General features: G+C 47.2%; 5 protein-coding genes across 5 annotated transcripts; 1 reads left to right on the forward strand and 4 right to left on the reverse strand.

The window, feature by feature from the left end:
• Positions 1–135: 135 nt before the first annotated feature.
• On the reverse strand, positions 136–1812 carry AO090011000814 (uncharacterized protein; the record flags this gene model as incomplete). Its single annotated transcript, XM_001826340.3, has 2 exons — positions 136–1219; positions 1271–1812. The coding sequence occupies 2 exons, from the start codon at positions 1810–1812 to the stop codon at positions 136–138; spliced, it is 1626 nt and encodes a 541-aa protein (XP_001826392.3).
• Positions 1813–2399: 587 nt separating this feature from the next.
• On the forward strand, positions 2400–2825 carry AO090011000815 (uncharacterized protein; the record flags this gene model as incomplete). The annotated part of the gene is made up of 1 exon (XM_023233118.1): positions 2400–2825. The coding sequence occupies one exon, from the start codon at positions 2400–2402 to the stop codon at positions 2823–2825; it is 426 nt and encodes a 141-aa protein (XP_023093653.1).
• A 53-nt stretch (positions 2826–2878) lies between these two features.
• AO090011000816 (type-X family DNA polymerase) lies at positions 2879–4900 on the reverse strand (the record flags this gene model as incomplete). The annotated part of the gene is made up of 1 exon (XM_023233119.1): positions 2879–4900. The coding sequence occupies one exon, from the start codon at positions 4898–4900 to the stop codon at positions 2879–2881; it is 2022 nt and encodes a 673-aa protein (XP_023093654.1).
• Positions 4901–5492: 592 nt separating this feature from the next.
• AO090011000817 (HoxN/HupN/NixA family nickel/cobalt transporter) lies at positions 5493–7779 on the reverse strand (the record flags this gene model as incomplete). The annotated part of the gene is made up of 7 exons (XM_023233120.1): positions 5493–6082; positions 6139–6284; positions 6337–6615; positions 6667–6752; positions 7039–7329; positions 7490–7625; positions 7673–7779. 7 exons carry the CDS (start codon positions 7777–7779, stop codon positions 5493–5495), a joined length of 1635 nt encoding a protein of 544 aa, XP_023093655.1.
• Positions 7780–8282: 503 nt separating this feature from the next.
• On the reverse strand, positions 8283–9236 carry AO090011000818 (uncharacterized protein; the record flags this gene model as incomplete). Its single annotated transcript, XM_001826342.3, has 1 exon — positions 8283–9236. One exon carries the CDS (start codon positions 9234–9236, stop codon positions 8283–8285), a length of 954 nt encoding a protein of 317 aa, XP_001826394.1.
• Between the last annotated feature and the right edge of the window lie 5647 nt (positions 9237–14883).

The raw sequence follows: 14883 nt of genomic DNA on the forward strand, positions 1-14883 counted from the left end.
ACTGGTGTTCGGTAGGTATTCTCCGACACCGAGGTATGCGAAGGTTGTGACAGCGGCTCCACATGTGAGGCATACAATACACCTTTAAAGCGTTGTGTTAGTATACCAAATCCAACCAGAGGAGGTGGAGATGTCCTACCAGGTGACGGATAGAGCCCAGCGTCGTCGGCCCACTGCGTAATGCCATCGTCTCCGCGGAGGCAGGGTTCTGGATTTCATGGGACGAGGCTTTGTAAATACTGACTTTGCCTCCTTTTGGTCCACCCACGATCTGCAAAGTGTGGTCCGGTCGGGATATTTCATGAATGATGTGATGGCATCGCCAACAGTGAAGAACAGCTCCTTGCGGCGGATTCGGATAGTGAACATGATGCAAATCACCTTGACGGCGTTGCACAAGATAACCACTAAACAAATCGCTGGACTGTACATGACTCGGCAATGCTCCTCTACCTTCTCACTCAAGCAGTGGTCTACCGAATAATACTGTGGGGGTGAGACTGATAGCGTGCGACTATCAGTCGCACAGACAGAGTCAGACATGTACACATTGAGTTGGGACTCAAACCGCTGGGTCTGCCAGCTCTGGCTCTGTATAAAGCCCAAAGTATCATTTACGGTATTGAAAGGAGACTCCAGAAACGCCCCCAGATCCATGATATCCGCCCGCGTGGACTGTGGTAAAGATGAATATCGCAGGTCGGAATAGTTCTGTCTGGTAAACGCAAAGCCTGTCCCAGCGACAACGATATCGTTGCTAGCGAAAGGTTCAGCAGTTACTGACCAGCCATTAACATGTTTAAGAACGGCAGATTGAAGACACTGTGACGTCCCTGAGCCAAAGTCACCATATAAGTCAGTATCGGGCCCAGTGCACATCCAATCAAACGGGTTTTGATTATCATCCACCGAGGTTGGAGGGCTACCAACGCCAACAAATAAACCCGGTGAGCTAATTGAACTGTTGTTAGTCACAAGGAGAAGGGTCCGTCGATTGGTCAGAAACGCTGCTCCATAGGCCTTGATACAGTCCTCTTTGCTTAAGGACTCCAGTTCTTTGCCCTGGTACATCGCCTGAACCTGTACAACATCTTTTCCCACCAGGTCCTCATAGCAAGCACTAGTAGTCGAATTTGTCGATCCGATAGGACTGCCTGGGGAAACCGCAACCACGCCATATGCATTTGAAGACAGCGCAGAGAAAACAGCTGCGTTGTAGCTGCATCTTCATCAGCGCTTGCCGTTAAGAGATACAGCTCCTCAAACTCACAGGATATGAAACGGCAGAGAAGTCAGAACAAGTAGACACCAGATAATAATTTGCACCCAACTCATAACCCTCAAATTAGCAACGCTCGGAGTCCCGATGTCCAACCACTTGCCGTGGGCATGCACGTGGTCGACATCCTTACGCGAGGGCGCACTCAAACATTGCATGCAGTAATTACTCGCGCCGAGAAGAATAGTGCCAAGCACATTGATCAGGATATGGAATCCTGTAGACCAGCGTTTGGCCTTTGTGCAGCTCCCCTCAAAGATTGTCTCTGCTTCGAAAGATCGGGAGGATTGTTGGGCTCGCGACGCAGCAATGATAGTGAAGAGGATATTCAAGAATAGGATCGATGCTGCTGCACATAGGCAAATGGATGCTCCGTTCTTCCATTCATATCCTGTTCGCGGTTTTTTTACCTCCTCGTTGGTCTTGGACAGACTTGTACCTTCATCGTCAATGCTGGCTCGATCGCTTGGTTCTTCAATATTGTGCATGTCTAACGACGCCGTGTGGTACAACCACAGATTTTTTTTAGACATTCGGTTGGAACAATTAGGTTATACTATACAGGACTAGTTACGACCTGACGTCCTTATATTTTTTATTCTATGTCGAGGTGCGGTCTGGAGTCAGCCTCGCTCAACCCCTCCTGGTTTCTGTTGGCGCTGTCGATCATCGACCAGGGTAACCGATTAAGAGACAGAGAGAAAGAGAAGGGTCTTACCTTAGTACACTATTAGTGCTTATCACCTGGCCCTTGCATATTCTTAACTATCCAAGAGCATGAGCTGTTGGAAACCAACATTCTATCGTCTTGCAGTCTAAGACATATAGATCATAGGAAAGATTCCAAATCTAACATAGTAGCTCTATATATAGATCCACTATACTCCGTAAAAGTAGAGGTGATCCGTTTAAAAATAATTCTTTATGATAAAGACAATATAAGCCTATACTTGCTGGGTAATTATCTGAGCACCGGCACGTGATGAGCCTTGTCTATTGCTCTATAATTACCCTTCTCTTCACTCGCAAGAGCTTCAACTTTCCATCTCATATACTGCTTCTCACCTGCTGAACACTAAACCTCAGGAACTTACAAACCCCATACAGACTACAAGGAACAATGACTCCATCACTCAACTCACCCACCATCATCCCCAACCCACCAAACGACGAAGAAAACCAAAACCCCATCCCAGAAACCAAGAGTACCAGAAATTCAGCAGAGCGAAAGGCATGGGACGAAAAACGAAAGGCATGGCAGAAGGCCTTGGGAGCCCGAATGAGAGAAATCATCCCTGGCCTCTTCCTCGGCAATGTCATGTCCTCACACAAGCACGATATGCTTCCCGAGAATAGTATCAATGCTATCGTCTCACTTACTGATGCTCGGTGGGCATGGTGGAGGGGCCCCACAAGAAGAGCGGGAATTCCAGAGCATCGTCACAAATGGGTTCAGTGTGGGAAACTAGTCCAACATGAAATAAGCTACCACTGTAGTTGGTCTGATAATTCAGCTTATAGACTTGAACGAAAGCCTTGCTGTTAACGCGTTATATTATTTTATCTTTGCAGTACCAAGTTATACAAAAGTTGTAGAAGCTATCTGGTACACCTCTCCACAGGAGGCCTCCAACCAACTCCCAAGCCCTCCATAACAAGCCTTTCCCTTTCTTCCCACGTTCTCCCTTCCCGTTCAAGATCAATCACTTGTCCTCCAGTGGTACGTTCCCTCACCCCGCTAGAATCGAATTTCCACCCTCGCGATTTCTTCGCGTATCGGCGTAGGTCCCGTTCGAAGGTAGTATCGCCCGACCAACCGAGGATGGCACATCCAACGGTACGCCAGGGGGATATGATGATGTCCACACGGCGGTGGGGATTAGGGTTACGTTTCCGTTTCTGGCGAGATTGTTCTTCGGCATTTGCATCAGACGATGGAGTGGGGTCTGCGTCGTCATCGAAGTTCGGGTCTTGCCATACGACAAGAGCTTTGTCTAGACTGTCGAAATGTTTCCCTGTATCGTCTCCCTTGTAGGGTAGAGTCTGTTGATCCCGGTTGGATGTGGTCATATGCAAGGCTAGAGTATGCGTGATCCAGCCTTCTGATTCGAGGCTACCGACGATATCAACGACCAGGTTCTTCGTTACAGACTCGTCACGGTGATACAGGACGAGATCAACATCACCGCTAGCCTCCTTCCCACGTCGATACCCACCCACCACAATACATTCAACCCCACGGCCGTCGTACCGAGCATCTGGACGGACGAGATTAGCGTGTCGATGGATGATCTTGGCGATATCCTCGACTTCGTGACGGGGTATGCCCTGCAGGAACTCATCGTAATATTTCACGCCGATCTGCTGCACGCGAGAGAGGCTGTTCCAGCCGTGTTCGACTACGTCGTCTAGATCTCGCCATTGGCGGTAGTAGTAGAAGTCGCGGGCTGTTTTGGCGCCTACGCCCCAGATATTGTAGAATTCGTGTAGAACTCTGAGGACCGGGTCTGTATCTAGTGCCGCCGCGGCTTCGATGGTGCCATTTTCGCTTTGCTGGTATTCGGCGAAGAGGTTGGCGATCTTGGTATCGCAGCCCGGTAGGGTGAGGATCTCAGACGGACGGCGGAATTCGTACGGGTAGGCGGCTATTGATGCAATGGAAGTGCTATAAGCTCGCACGCCAATCTCGTCGAGTGTTAACTCTCGAATTCTACGGATTTTCACTAGTTGGTTGATGAATCTTTCGTTGGGTGGGTGGAGAGGCGCAGAGCGCATGCAGGCGTATAGAATATGGTTCTTGACCCAGTCTGGGGCTGGTGGTAAGGGGGCCGTTTCTTCGTTTTCAGATGTAGTCTGTCGGTATAGTTTTGGTGGGCGATGTTGGCTGGATGGTGCTTCATGAGTTCGGCGAGAGAACCGGCTAGATGGTGTCGGGGGTGGCTTAAATAGGGTATCTTTCTTTGCCCTTTGTAGTATATCGCTTGCTTGGGATGCTACTGCCTCTGTGCCGTTGGGTTTGGTGGCAGGGCGCTCGACCTTGCGAGCTTCGTATACCACGAACGGATCGAGGGGTACAAGCTCTTTTGATTCAACGCATGAGTCTAGCCATTCTAGACGGACAACTCGGAGTATATCTGCTCCCTCCCCGGAACCTGAACCGGCGGATGATCGATCAGTTGATACGGACCTCGGTCTCGGTCGCTTTAAATGGTTGCCGGTGCTGTGTTTGCTCCGCACGCCGTCTTCTTCACTCTCTGTCTCCGTACTGAGATCAACCACGTCCACCTCCGTGACGACTTCCACAGGTCGCGGGACGGGTTCATGGTTGCCGCCTCTCTTAGCTGTGGTTTTCGAAGCCGAATGATCAAGGTCCTCTGTCCATACACCGCGGGATCTAAGTTCCAAAGCGGCCCGTTTCTTCTGTCCGATTTTGCCGAGAATCAATCTCGCCTCGGAAATATCGTATGTCAGGCTTGCGTCTCGACTGACAAGACTCTCTTCTACTTGATGCAGTGTTTCCAGACCGAGATGAGTAGGCAGCACGAATATGGCTGGACAGGAGGAGAAGCTTGGTCCGTGACCGTCGTGTAAAGATGAGATATCGGATAAATTATCAGACATAGTAGGGTGTTATTTCCATCGCTCCGTGTATATGTTAGTGCATTGTATATAAGGTAATGAACAGAGGTGTATATATATAGAAATTCAATATAGATGTGACGTAGAACAAGTCAAGCATTAATCCCCCATTATGCACGTTAAGTTGGAGATGAATTGTCATTAAGGGTCAGACATCATTGTTTTTTGAGTTAGAACCTCGTATATATGCGATACGAACCCCGCTACTAGCAGAGGTTACTACTCAATTGCACACCTGCAGTAGGTAATCGGTGTTAGATGTGAGTAGGTAGATATCATAGTACGATATCTTGATCTCTGAGTGGGTTTTGGTGTCTCGTCTTGAAGAATTTTGGATGGATGGCTGTGATGTCATTAAATATACTTCTGCCTGAGGCAGACTTCCGTCTACCGGAAAAGGCATCCATGATATTCTTTATGAACTTCGCAATGCATCATACAATATGCCAGAAGAAGAACCTTTTATTTTGTCATGTCGTGCATATCCCAAATAGTTTCATACTCATGTATTCCGCCATTATCCAATTCTAAGTTCATGTCAACAACATGTATTTAATGCATGTCATCAATCCACTCAAGCAGGTCCATCCACCGGCTCCACCGCAACCTGAGACGCAGGCTTCTTACTGACAGCACCGTAGCTAGGACCGGACGCACCACCCCGTTCTTCTCCCAGGATAGGAGTCTCGGTTCTTGGTGCCGCGACATTGTCCCGGTTTCCCTCCTCGTCTGTCACAATGGTCTTTCCGTGTCTTCTGGCAACCCATCTCCTCCATGGCTTATATACGACAACACTTAGACCACCGATGATGATAAACAATCCGCAGATACCACCACCAATAGCATCGTAGTAGTCTCCGGCTGTTTGCACGCCATCCCAGAATTTACCAGTGGGCTCGGCGACGTTGAGCACCAGGGTGAGAAGCTGAATGACACCGATCACGATAGCGACGACGACAGTCAAGCAGGTCAGCACGATAGAGTAGTACAGGAACGCGATAGGGTCGCGGTGGTTCTGGGAGGGCTGAATTTCGTGATCCTCGCCGATAAGTGGCGTCTCGGCGGTAGAGCTATCTTCTTTTGGTGGGAGGAAATTAGCAGCGGGCTGAACATATAGCGAGAGCATGAGGGCTCCATCGGTGGTGTCGAGGAGGCACATTCCAGCTAGGTGGGTGTTAGTAAGGTTATTTACTAGTTAAGTATATTGCTTTTAAACAAACCTGTGAAGAGGATCGGGAAGATCAGAATAACCCAGAAGTCTGTGCCTCGCGCAGCTTCAACAGAGGATATCCCAAGTAGCGCTATCTCCGAAGATGTATCAAATCCAAGACCAAAGAGAACACCAAGCGGGTACATCTTCCAAGGACTGGGAAACGGTTAGCCAAGCTTCATTTCACCTCTAATACGGTGCAGCTTACCGGTCAATCAATTTGAACATCCGTTTGAGTACATTGAACAGGACTCCGCCTCCTTCAATCTTCCAGGCTTCATCTTCTTGGCCCTCTGGGAGGTCTAAAATTTTCTGCATCTGCTTGTACAGCTTATACAGGATGTAGAAGTTCATGAGACCTAACAAGATGAGAAAAGCGGCACTGACAGATGTGCCAATGATACCGCCGACAGTACTGAAGCTGTCAAAGCGGGATGACACGGCGGCTGCAGTGGCAGCCACAACGATAGATGTGACGATGACAATGCTGGTAGTTTGTCAGCCCTGTCAATGGAATTAAGGGAACAAGAGCACGCACGTTGAGTGACCAAGGGAGAAGAATGTTCCCACGGTTACGGGCTTCTGGCCCGTGGCCAGCAGCCTACGCGTCATCAAATCGATAGCCTAACATTGCGTGTCAGATGAGTTTCTGTGTACAGTACAGAACACATACTGAGATATGATCAGCATCAAAGGCATGCCTCAACCCTAAGGTATACGCGAGGACGGCATTGGAGACCAGAGACCTATAGCATTGTCAGCATCGACAAGGGTTTCATATAGCACAAATGTCAAGCTCCTAGTTGGGTAGGACGACATACGGATAGTAACGCTGAGAAATATGTTAACGGATATCCTAACATAGAGAGCCAAGTCCAATGCCTTCGCCACGACATCGAGAATAGCTTACCAGAACAACAGCAACCGCAATCCATACCGCTACATTGATAAATGCAATGAATAATATGATAGCAAGAGCAGGAAAAGGGATCTTGCGAACTCCCGGTATGCGACTATGGGAGCGCTCAGCATGTCGAATGAGTGATTTCGGCGTCCATTTGCTCTTGGTATCGACACTCTGGGAGTCTGACATGGCCTCCGAGAAGCTAGGAGGGGATGATTCCCTCATGATGAAGAGTCTCAATTGACGAGATTGGTTCTCGCAGGCGGTTGTAATATCCCGTCCCTTCCAATATACGGTCTATCCGGGGGTTTAAAATTCTGTATCTGTCGCGTGAGTGTGGTGGATGAATCTTTATTTCCTATGTGGGGTAGGAAGAAAGACGATAGATAAGAGTAAAATGTATTATCAATAATGACAGCCAATGGTGGATCCAAGAAAGAAAAAGAGCCAAGCGAACTGGACGAAGTCGATCTGAGCAAATTAAAGCTTGTTTCCTCGCTTGTTGGCCGAGTTCCATACTTCGACTCCCTTGCGCTTCTCGCGGTTTTCCGATGGTTTCCGACCTTGGATCAGCGGTGTGGAAGCAGGATGACCTGTGAAAGCGATATGATAGGCGAATAGTATACTTCTCTGTACGAACCTCGCATTGCTTTTTGTCAATCTCAGGCCATACAAAGTCCAGAGTTCATGTGGAATGTGACGGCCGATGACTGCCGATGCCCCACCAAATCCACCCCTCTTCGGCATCGTCAGTCGGAGGCTACCGATGTGACTCTACTCCACTACGCAAGAACTCGTGATAACAAATGCTTCCAAATGTGTCAATTCGATTTTTAAGTCTATGTACACGTTGCTACCTTTTGACAGGGGCAGTCTTTACCATCCATCGCCCCTCTTCTATCCTTTGGGGGGTGGTATGTAGAGACGGACTGATTCCAGATATCGCTCTGGGGAGCGTGGAAATACTTCACGCGTCAACAAACGTGAAGAACGATATCCTCGGAAGGGTTCATACTCCCTAGATTTGAGTTACGGCGTTGGTAACCAAGGCCGAGTTGGCCGGTTCGCCGATATCTTGGGCCAGATCCACTTGGGATCGGCATGTTTGACAGATGATGGACGGTTACGAACCATCTCGGAATGTTCTAGCCGCAACGAAGCAGCACGCTCGGTAATCTGTCAACTTGGGGATAGGAAAGTAAGGATTAAGCATGCGATGCCGGTCGACATCTAGCTGTCTACTTCCTAGATCAAGCGGCGGCGAGAACAGTCGGCGACGGCGTCCATTTAGTGACGGAGGGCTTAGTCTGCTGCAGATTGGAATTGAGGATGTTCCACTCGTTCCTCGTAATCGGGGTAACATCAGAAGCAGACTGTGGGGTCTTGGGTCCCCGCTTAGCCGGAGCAGCCCTATATCTCGGCGGATTGGCCTCCATGCGCGCCCGAACGGTGCGCTTCGGGGAGTTCCGGCTGCTGTGCTCTGCCCGCGCGCGCGGCGGCAGGATGATCCCTTCCTGACCGAACTGCTTCTTATAAGTTTGGGCGATGTGGGTCAGGAGTTCGTCCCGCACGTCGAGCTGTTCATATACGCGGTGGAAGAATGCTTTACTGAACGGGCGACCCTGAAAATCCCCAATAGTGCGATGCAGGAGCTGCACGCAGGATGTGACGCAGGACGCTTCGGGATTTTTGCCTTGGTTGGAAAGGATGCACAGCCGGCGTTTGAATGTGTAGATTCGGTCGACATTGAGCAGCGTGAGGCCTTCTCGGCTGAAAATGACCTCGTTTTGCATGATCGACTGTTGGACCAGGTACTTGTTGGCCTGACGCTCGTATTGACTGCGATTTAGCGCGTCGGTCCAGCTCTGACCCAGCGAGAACTTGCTGGCGGCTTTGACCACGGCACGGTAGACGGCTCGCCATGTTTGTTGGTCAAGCTCGTCGATGGGAATTACCATGAGGTCGGATGGTTCACCGGTGGGATATGGCTTTCCACGACCCACTAGCAACGTGGCATGCATCATTTTCTGCTCGAGCTTGTAGGAGATGTACTCGAGGGCGGGAAGGATTGAAGGAGGGAGAGTCTCCGAGTCAAAGGTAAAGTCGGGAGAAAGGGGGCTAGAGATCATATCGGTTGTAAGACTGCGAGTAGGAGAAGTGGGCACATATAGACCCGTTGGACGTGGGAGACGAATCACACCCATGGTGGATGATTGATCAAAAGAACAGATGAAGTATAGGATAGGGTTGTTCAGAGAGAGTAACGTGGTTCCAAACCACGGACAACCCCAGGTTATTCTCTGGAGGGTTTGATGATGAAAAGGAGAAGAGGAAGGAAGGCCTGGGGAAACCCATCAAGATCTTATTATATTTTTTTCCTCGTCATGCCAGATGGGATTATTGTCATGAGAGTCAACACACCAAATTTGCTCTAGTTTGGGCCTTCTAATCATAGCAAATTGTTGCAGCAATCAGATTGGATTCCAAGGGAACGGAACCCAATCCAATGGCCCCATCACGATAACCTTAAGCGCCGACTGTGACGACTTTACGACAACTTGCAGATGGTCACCCACTAGTCTTGCAGGATCAGCATATCCTTCCAGTATGATTGGTGGAATGGATACGAAAATAGTATCAATTAGCCGTGAATTTCCTCGTAAATTCAGGGTCATTGGGGGGAGGTTCGAACTAAATGTTCTAAAAATGGATAACCCTAACGACCTCACCCGGATACAACCATCACATACCACGATAGGATAGAGAATATTCACTTCACTGACACAGAACCAACACTTCTACTACTAGTGGTACCCCTCTTTCAACGCATCCCCCTCTCGACCGTATAGCCGTATTCAAGCGGGCACCATTTCGCCCAAGGATTAGCGCCAAAGTTCGTCCACCCCGCCCAAGGCCGACTCAACCGTCATTCCATTCCAATGATTACTCGACGGGTTGCTCCTGCGATATGCACCTGCAGCCGTGCTCAGCCTTAGGGTAAGCACTTGCAGAAACTATTGAAATCCTGCATATGCCCGGCGGTTGACCTCTGGTTCTGGAAGGAAGCTCACATTTAGTGTTGAATTTAGCTTGCGCTTATTATCTCCGGTCACTGATCTTCCTGTGGTAATGGTGTGTACCCCGCTCTGAGTGATTTTTGATTCCTGGCAAAGGATCTCTTGTGGCGTAATCAGCTGTACTGTTGGCATAAATCATGGTGACTTTACTTTACTCTTTCCGAGGTTCGCATGCGGGAAGGTGGTGGATTGATTACATTCTTCTCTCCAACTAGTCATCTTGATTGTATCAATTCTTACGTGTAGACATGGATGGAATCGTTGGCGCTATCTTTCTTTGGCCTGTTATACCGCGTGTCCGTGATCTTGCATTCCTACCGGTCAACCCCATGGCTTAATAGATTAACCGTGGACATATCGTCATTAGATTCGTTACTTCTACCCTCTCCAACCCCCACCCAAGCTCTTAATAGTTTTATGATATCTGAGTGGTTGGACCCGCCTCGTGTGAAATCGGGGTCTGCGGGGAAATAGTATCTCTCGCGGGAGGATTCGACAGCTTCTGCAGAGGATATACGACAAGCATACTTTGACAATCCATTGTACGTTCTATACAAGTTTCATTCGTCGATGGAAACCAAAATTGTTCTCTGGAGCAGTTCCCCCACAGAATTAAATTACTCCTTTGGCAATGCATTATGGCTTGAGTGAGGGGCCGTATGAGCCTGGATCTGAGAATAGATGGAAAGAGCTTGATCGTATGTTGCATGTGAAGTCCAGCCATCCTTGCTCAGGATACCCGATAAGGCATCCCAGAAGTCTTGTACTTCATTCCAGCCTTCACCATCCTTATAATGCTTGCAAATTTCTTCAGAAGAGAAGTCGATGGGGCACTTAGCTATACTGGAACACTTTGCTCAAAATTGGATTTCGTTCCACCGTATAATTCTCATAGAGATATAATAGGATCGAGTTGGTGACTTTGTCCTTAACAGCACTTTGCGTATTTTCGTCTAGTTGCTTGAAATTTTCAGGTAGTTCGAGCATCAAGTCACCGTTATAGTTGATAAAATCAGGATGACGGCCCTCTAGGAACAAAGGACCGGCCCGTGCGCTCTGCCAGTCTATGATGCTAGTAATATAACCGCTGTCGTCGACAAAAATATTAGAAGTGCGAAGGTCTAGATACTATAAGAACAACCCTAAAATATCTTGCTCCTGTGGAATTAGATGAGGAGCAACAGATAGATATCTCTGGAGAAGAGAAACATGTTTAGCGGAATTATTCTAGCTATGGGAAACGAATAACGGATTATTTAAAGAACGCGGAATTGTATGTTTCTGAATTTAAGCTATCTTTTAAAAAACAAAAGCCTGTATGTAGTCAATCGTAGAAGCCCCTGTATACAATTATCAATTAAACCCAGCGAAAAAAAATAACGAAACAGGCGTATATAGTCCACAATAAATATTCATATCGCCTCGCCCCTTACTCTGAATTGCTGTATCTACCATCGGCCCGATAGAAAATATTTCAGCAATATTATATTTAAGCTTATGCGACAAGTTGTCTCCTTCGACTATTATAAAATAAGACCCAGGAGGTGCGTCTTTCCTATAAAAAAGGTAACCATATCTACTCTAGTTAGAAAGCATATAAAACTTTGTTTCTTAATCATAAACAAACGTACTCGAAAATTTTCAACGATAACAATTTATATTAAATAGTCACTATATCCTCCATTGTCTGAATCTTACGTCCAAGGTCCATTTCTATCCAAACGTCTGCGAGATTTTTACCTGGGGCATGTTCTATAATAATATACTCAGCTCCGACACGGTTTATAGAGTCTATCGCAGAATTCCACGCAAGAACTTTAAAGACTGGAAGATAAAATATAGCTTTTAATTGAAAGTTATGTCAGATCACTAATCTACAAATCTAAAAAAAAAATAATTAATATGATCGATAGTAAAAGCTACTTATAAAGTCCATTAGAGTAACCTCTAAGGCTGTTGTTAAGAAAGCTGGCCCAGTATTCAGATTTAAAATTCGAGCGATGACAGTCTTCCCGTTGCCCATAGTGAGCTTGAAAGACTTGTTATATGACCCTTCCCCTATCTTTGCCATGCTAACACAGGACCCAGAGGATGATAATTCCGTAGCAATTTTCTGCACTTCGAGTATATCAAATTCACGGTACCTCTCTCGAAGCTGCTGCCTCTCATCCCAAATCCATCGTCCACTAGTATATCTAAAGAAATCTTGTGGATTTCCTACAATATTAGCCATCTGAAGCTGAGGGTGTTGATAGGAATAACATCGGCTTGAGAGGGGTAACAGGAAGGTCTCTCTCGACAAATTTGACGAATTTGACAAAATACTCCGATTCCTTCTTAACATGCGTGGGAATATAGGCATGGTTATTACAGACTATCAGAGAATCATAGGAAGGTCATCGCAGGAGGCGTTAGCTCAGTCTAGTAGGTGGTCTCCGTGGGTATTAGTCGATCACCTCTTTAACCACCACCGCCATATTACCTCATTCAAGGAACGCAATTAGGACACTATATTATCATTCTCTTGTGGTGCACGAAGGTGACCGTTGGGATATGGGGGTATGATGTCTGGGCGAGTCTCATTAGCGGAACACTTTACTATCAACTCGCTTATAATGCCACTCAAGTACCTAGACTGGATAATATCACAATCGCTTCATAGATAAAGAGTCTTCCGGCTACATTTCAACCTTCAATCAGTCTACGACTTGATAGCAAAACCGCTCGCTACCTATCAAGGATGAGACGTTCTCCTAGATAGTTAGAGAAAGTTCTACTATCGGAATCCGCAAATTTAGTTGTTCATAAACCACCATACCCCTTTAGACTGGGTAGGGGGGTTCGTATTCAATTCTAGGAGCAAAAGAACTAACTTCGATAAAGACTCAACCCAGAAAATACCTTTAGAGAATGCACCTTACAGTAGCAAGCTTAATTCAGCTTAGCATACATCATCTTGCTAAGTAAAGGGACTAGCATTCTTAGCCAGGTAATTACATGTACGTAGATAGATTACCATCCGTCTATACGCAGCCAAGTCAGGAACGAAAGGCTGTGTCGAGCTAATCAGCCTGGTCAACCTATGCACGCTAGAAGGTAAAGATTTGCGCTGCATCAGTTAATTATAGAGAGATGGGTAACATGATGGAGGTATTTTATTTTGCGTCAGGGATGTGAGATGAATATTCCTAGCTTAGATCAGAGCATTTTTCCGGACTAAAAGGCCACCTGCAACGCTTTTTTCCAACGAAACTACGAACTATTGACCTACCACTACAGTAAACTTATGTTTCCAAACATCCGTCAAGATTAAATATTTCGCTGCACACCAGCCAGCGTGTGAGATAACCCAGAGCATTAGGTATATGCGCTCACTCTATCTATGCGTATTGCATAAAATCTACATTGCGCGAGCAAATCGCGCAGTGATGTACCTACTCGTAGCTTTGGTGGCGTGTCTATGACCCCATTTAAGCCTGGAATATCACCTGTTCAATATAGACGGGCCGCCCAAAGCAGTTAGGATTATTCCAGAGCTCTTATACGCCAAAGTGTTAAGATCACTCTGTGAGGTTGATGCAATTTTGGATCTAGCTCAATCATATGTTTATTGATATTCCTATACGCTCCTGGGCCCGAGTAGTCAAGGCCTCGAGATCATAGTTTCGAACTGAATAATTCCATCTGCGTTCAGTATCTCTCCTCAGTTGATACTCTTATGGGAAGTCAGGTCCGTGGAATACTTTTTTCCTCGGATCATCAATCGAGCCCTGTTTATCACTTCGCCGACACACGGATGATACGCCAGCATGGCGAAGAAGTGCCTGTCGAAAAGAGTAAAGCGGTGATCTGTTTCTGCAGTTAAGTTCCAGTACAATACTCACCTCCATTCCCACGACTCCATACCCTTTTCTATGAACAGTTGCGTTATAGCTTGTCAGTTTAGGAAAGTACACGTCAAGATCGAGCGCCTTCCACAGTAGCCAGGACAGTGTTTGTGCAATGGTGAGTGCGTAGATTGTATGTCCTGAATTATGTGGCAGTCCGTACAGCTAGGGAAACTATACTAATCAACAAACATTCACCTTGCCGGGTTGTCAACCACAATGCTCTGCGGCGACAACTGTAATATTGAGTTATTCTTGGTTGGTGGAAGACCTGCCGCTATTGAAGTCGTTCTACGCTAGTCATTTCTCTGGTAGGCACGGGATCAGGTAGTTTGGCAGTGTTAAAGCGGCAGGCTAAAGTAGTGGGAGGGGTGGACGAATGCTCAGGATTTACTACTAGGACAAGGTTCAGGGGGTACCATAGTCTTAGGACTCGCATCTATAGGGTTCCGAATAATTTCCCGAAATACCCAAAGTTCTCCCGGCCAAGGCCTTCCGGTATCTCAGCACATGGCTACCTGCTCTAAAGAAAGTAGGGTTATGTCTCGCCGAAGTCGCCCAATTCTCGGAGAAACTCAATATGTTTATCTAGCTTTAGCTAGACAAACGGCGGGCGGCCACAAAGGGAGATATAACCCTTATTTACTCCGTATGTTGCTTAATATAGCTATCTTTGTGGATTACTATCAGGTACGGTACATACAGTATCGAATCGTGTCCTCTGTCAGGCAATGAGGAAAATGTCACGAGGACGAAAAGAGGCTTGACGTCAGCTATTTAGTACATAAACAGCCAAGAGCTATAAAGGGACTGGCTCTCGGGGAGGGGTTTTCTCCTGGCGCTAGAAGGCTGTCCTTAGCTAGCATTAGGGTTACCCCGGGTGCTAG

Source organism: Aspergillus oryzae, chromosome 7 (assembly GCF_000184455.2).
Source record: "Aspergillus oryzae RIB40 DNA, chromosome 7".
Classification (NCBI taxonomy): Eukaryota; Fungi; Ascomycota; class Eurotiomycetes; order Eurotiales; family Aspergillaceae; genus Aspergillus; species Aspergillus oryzae.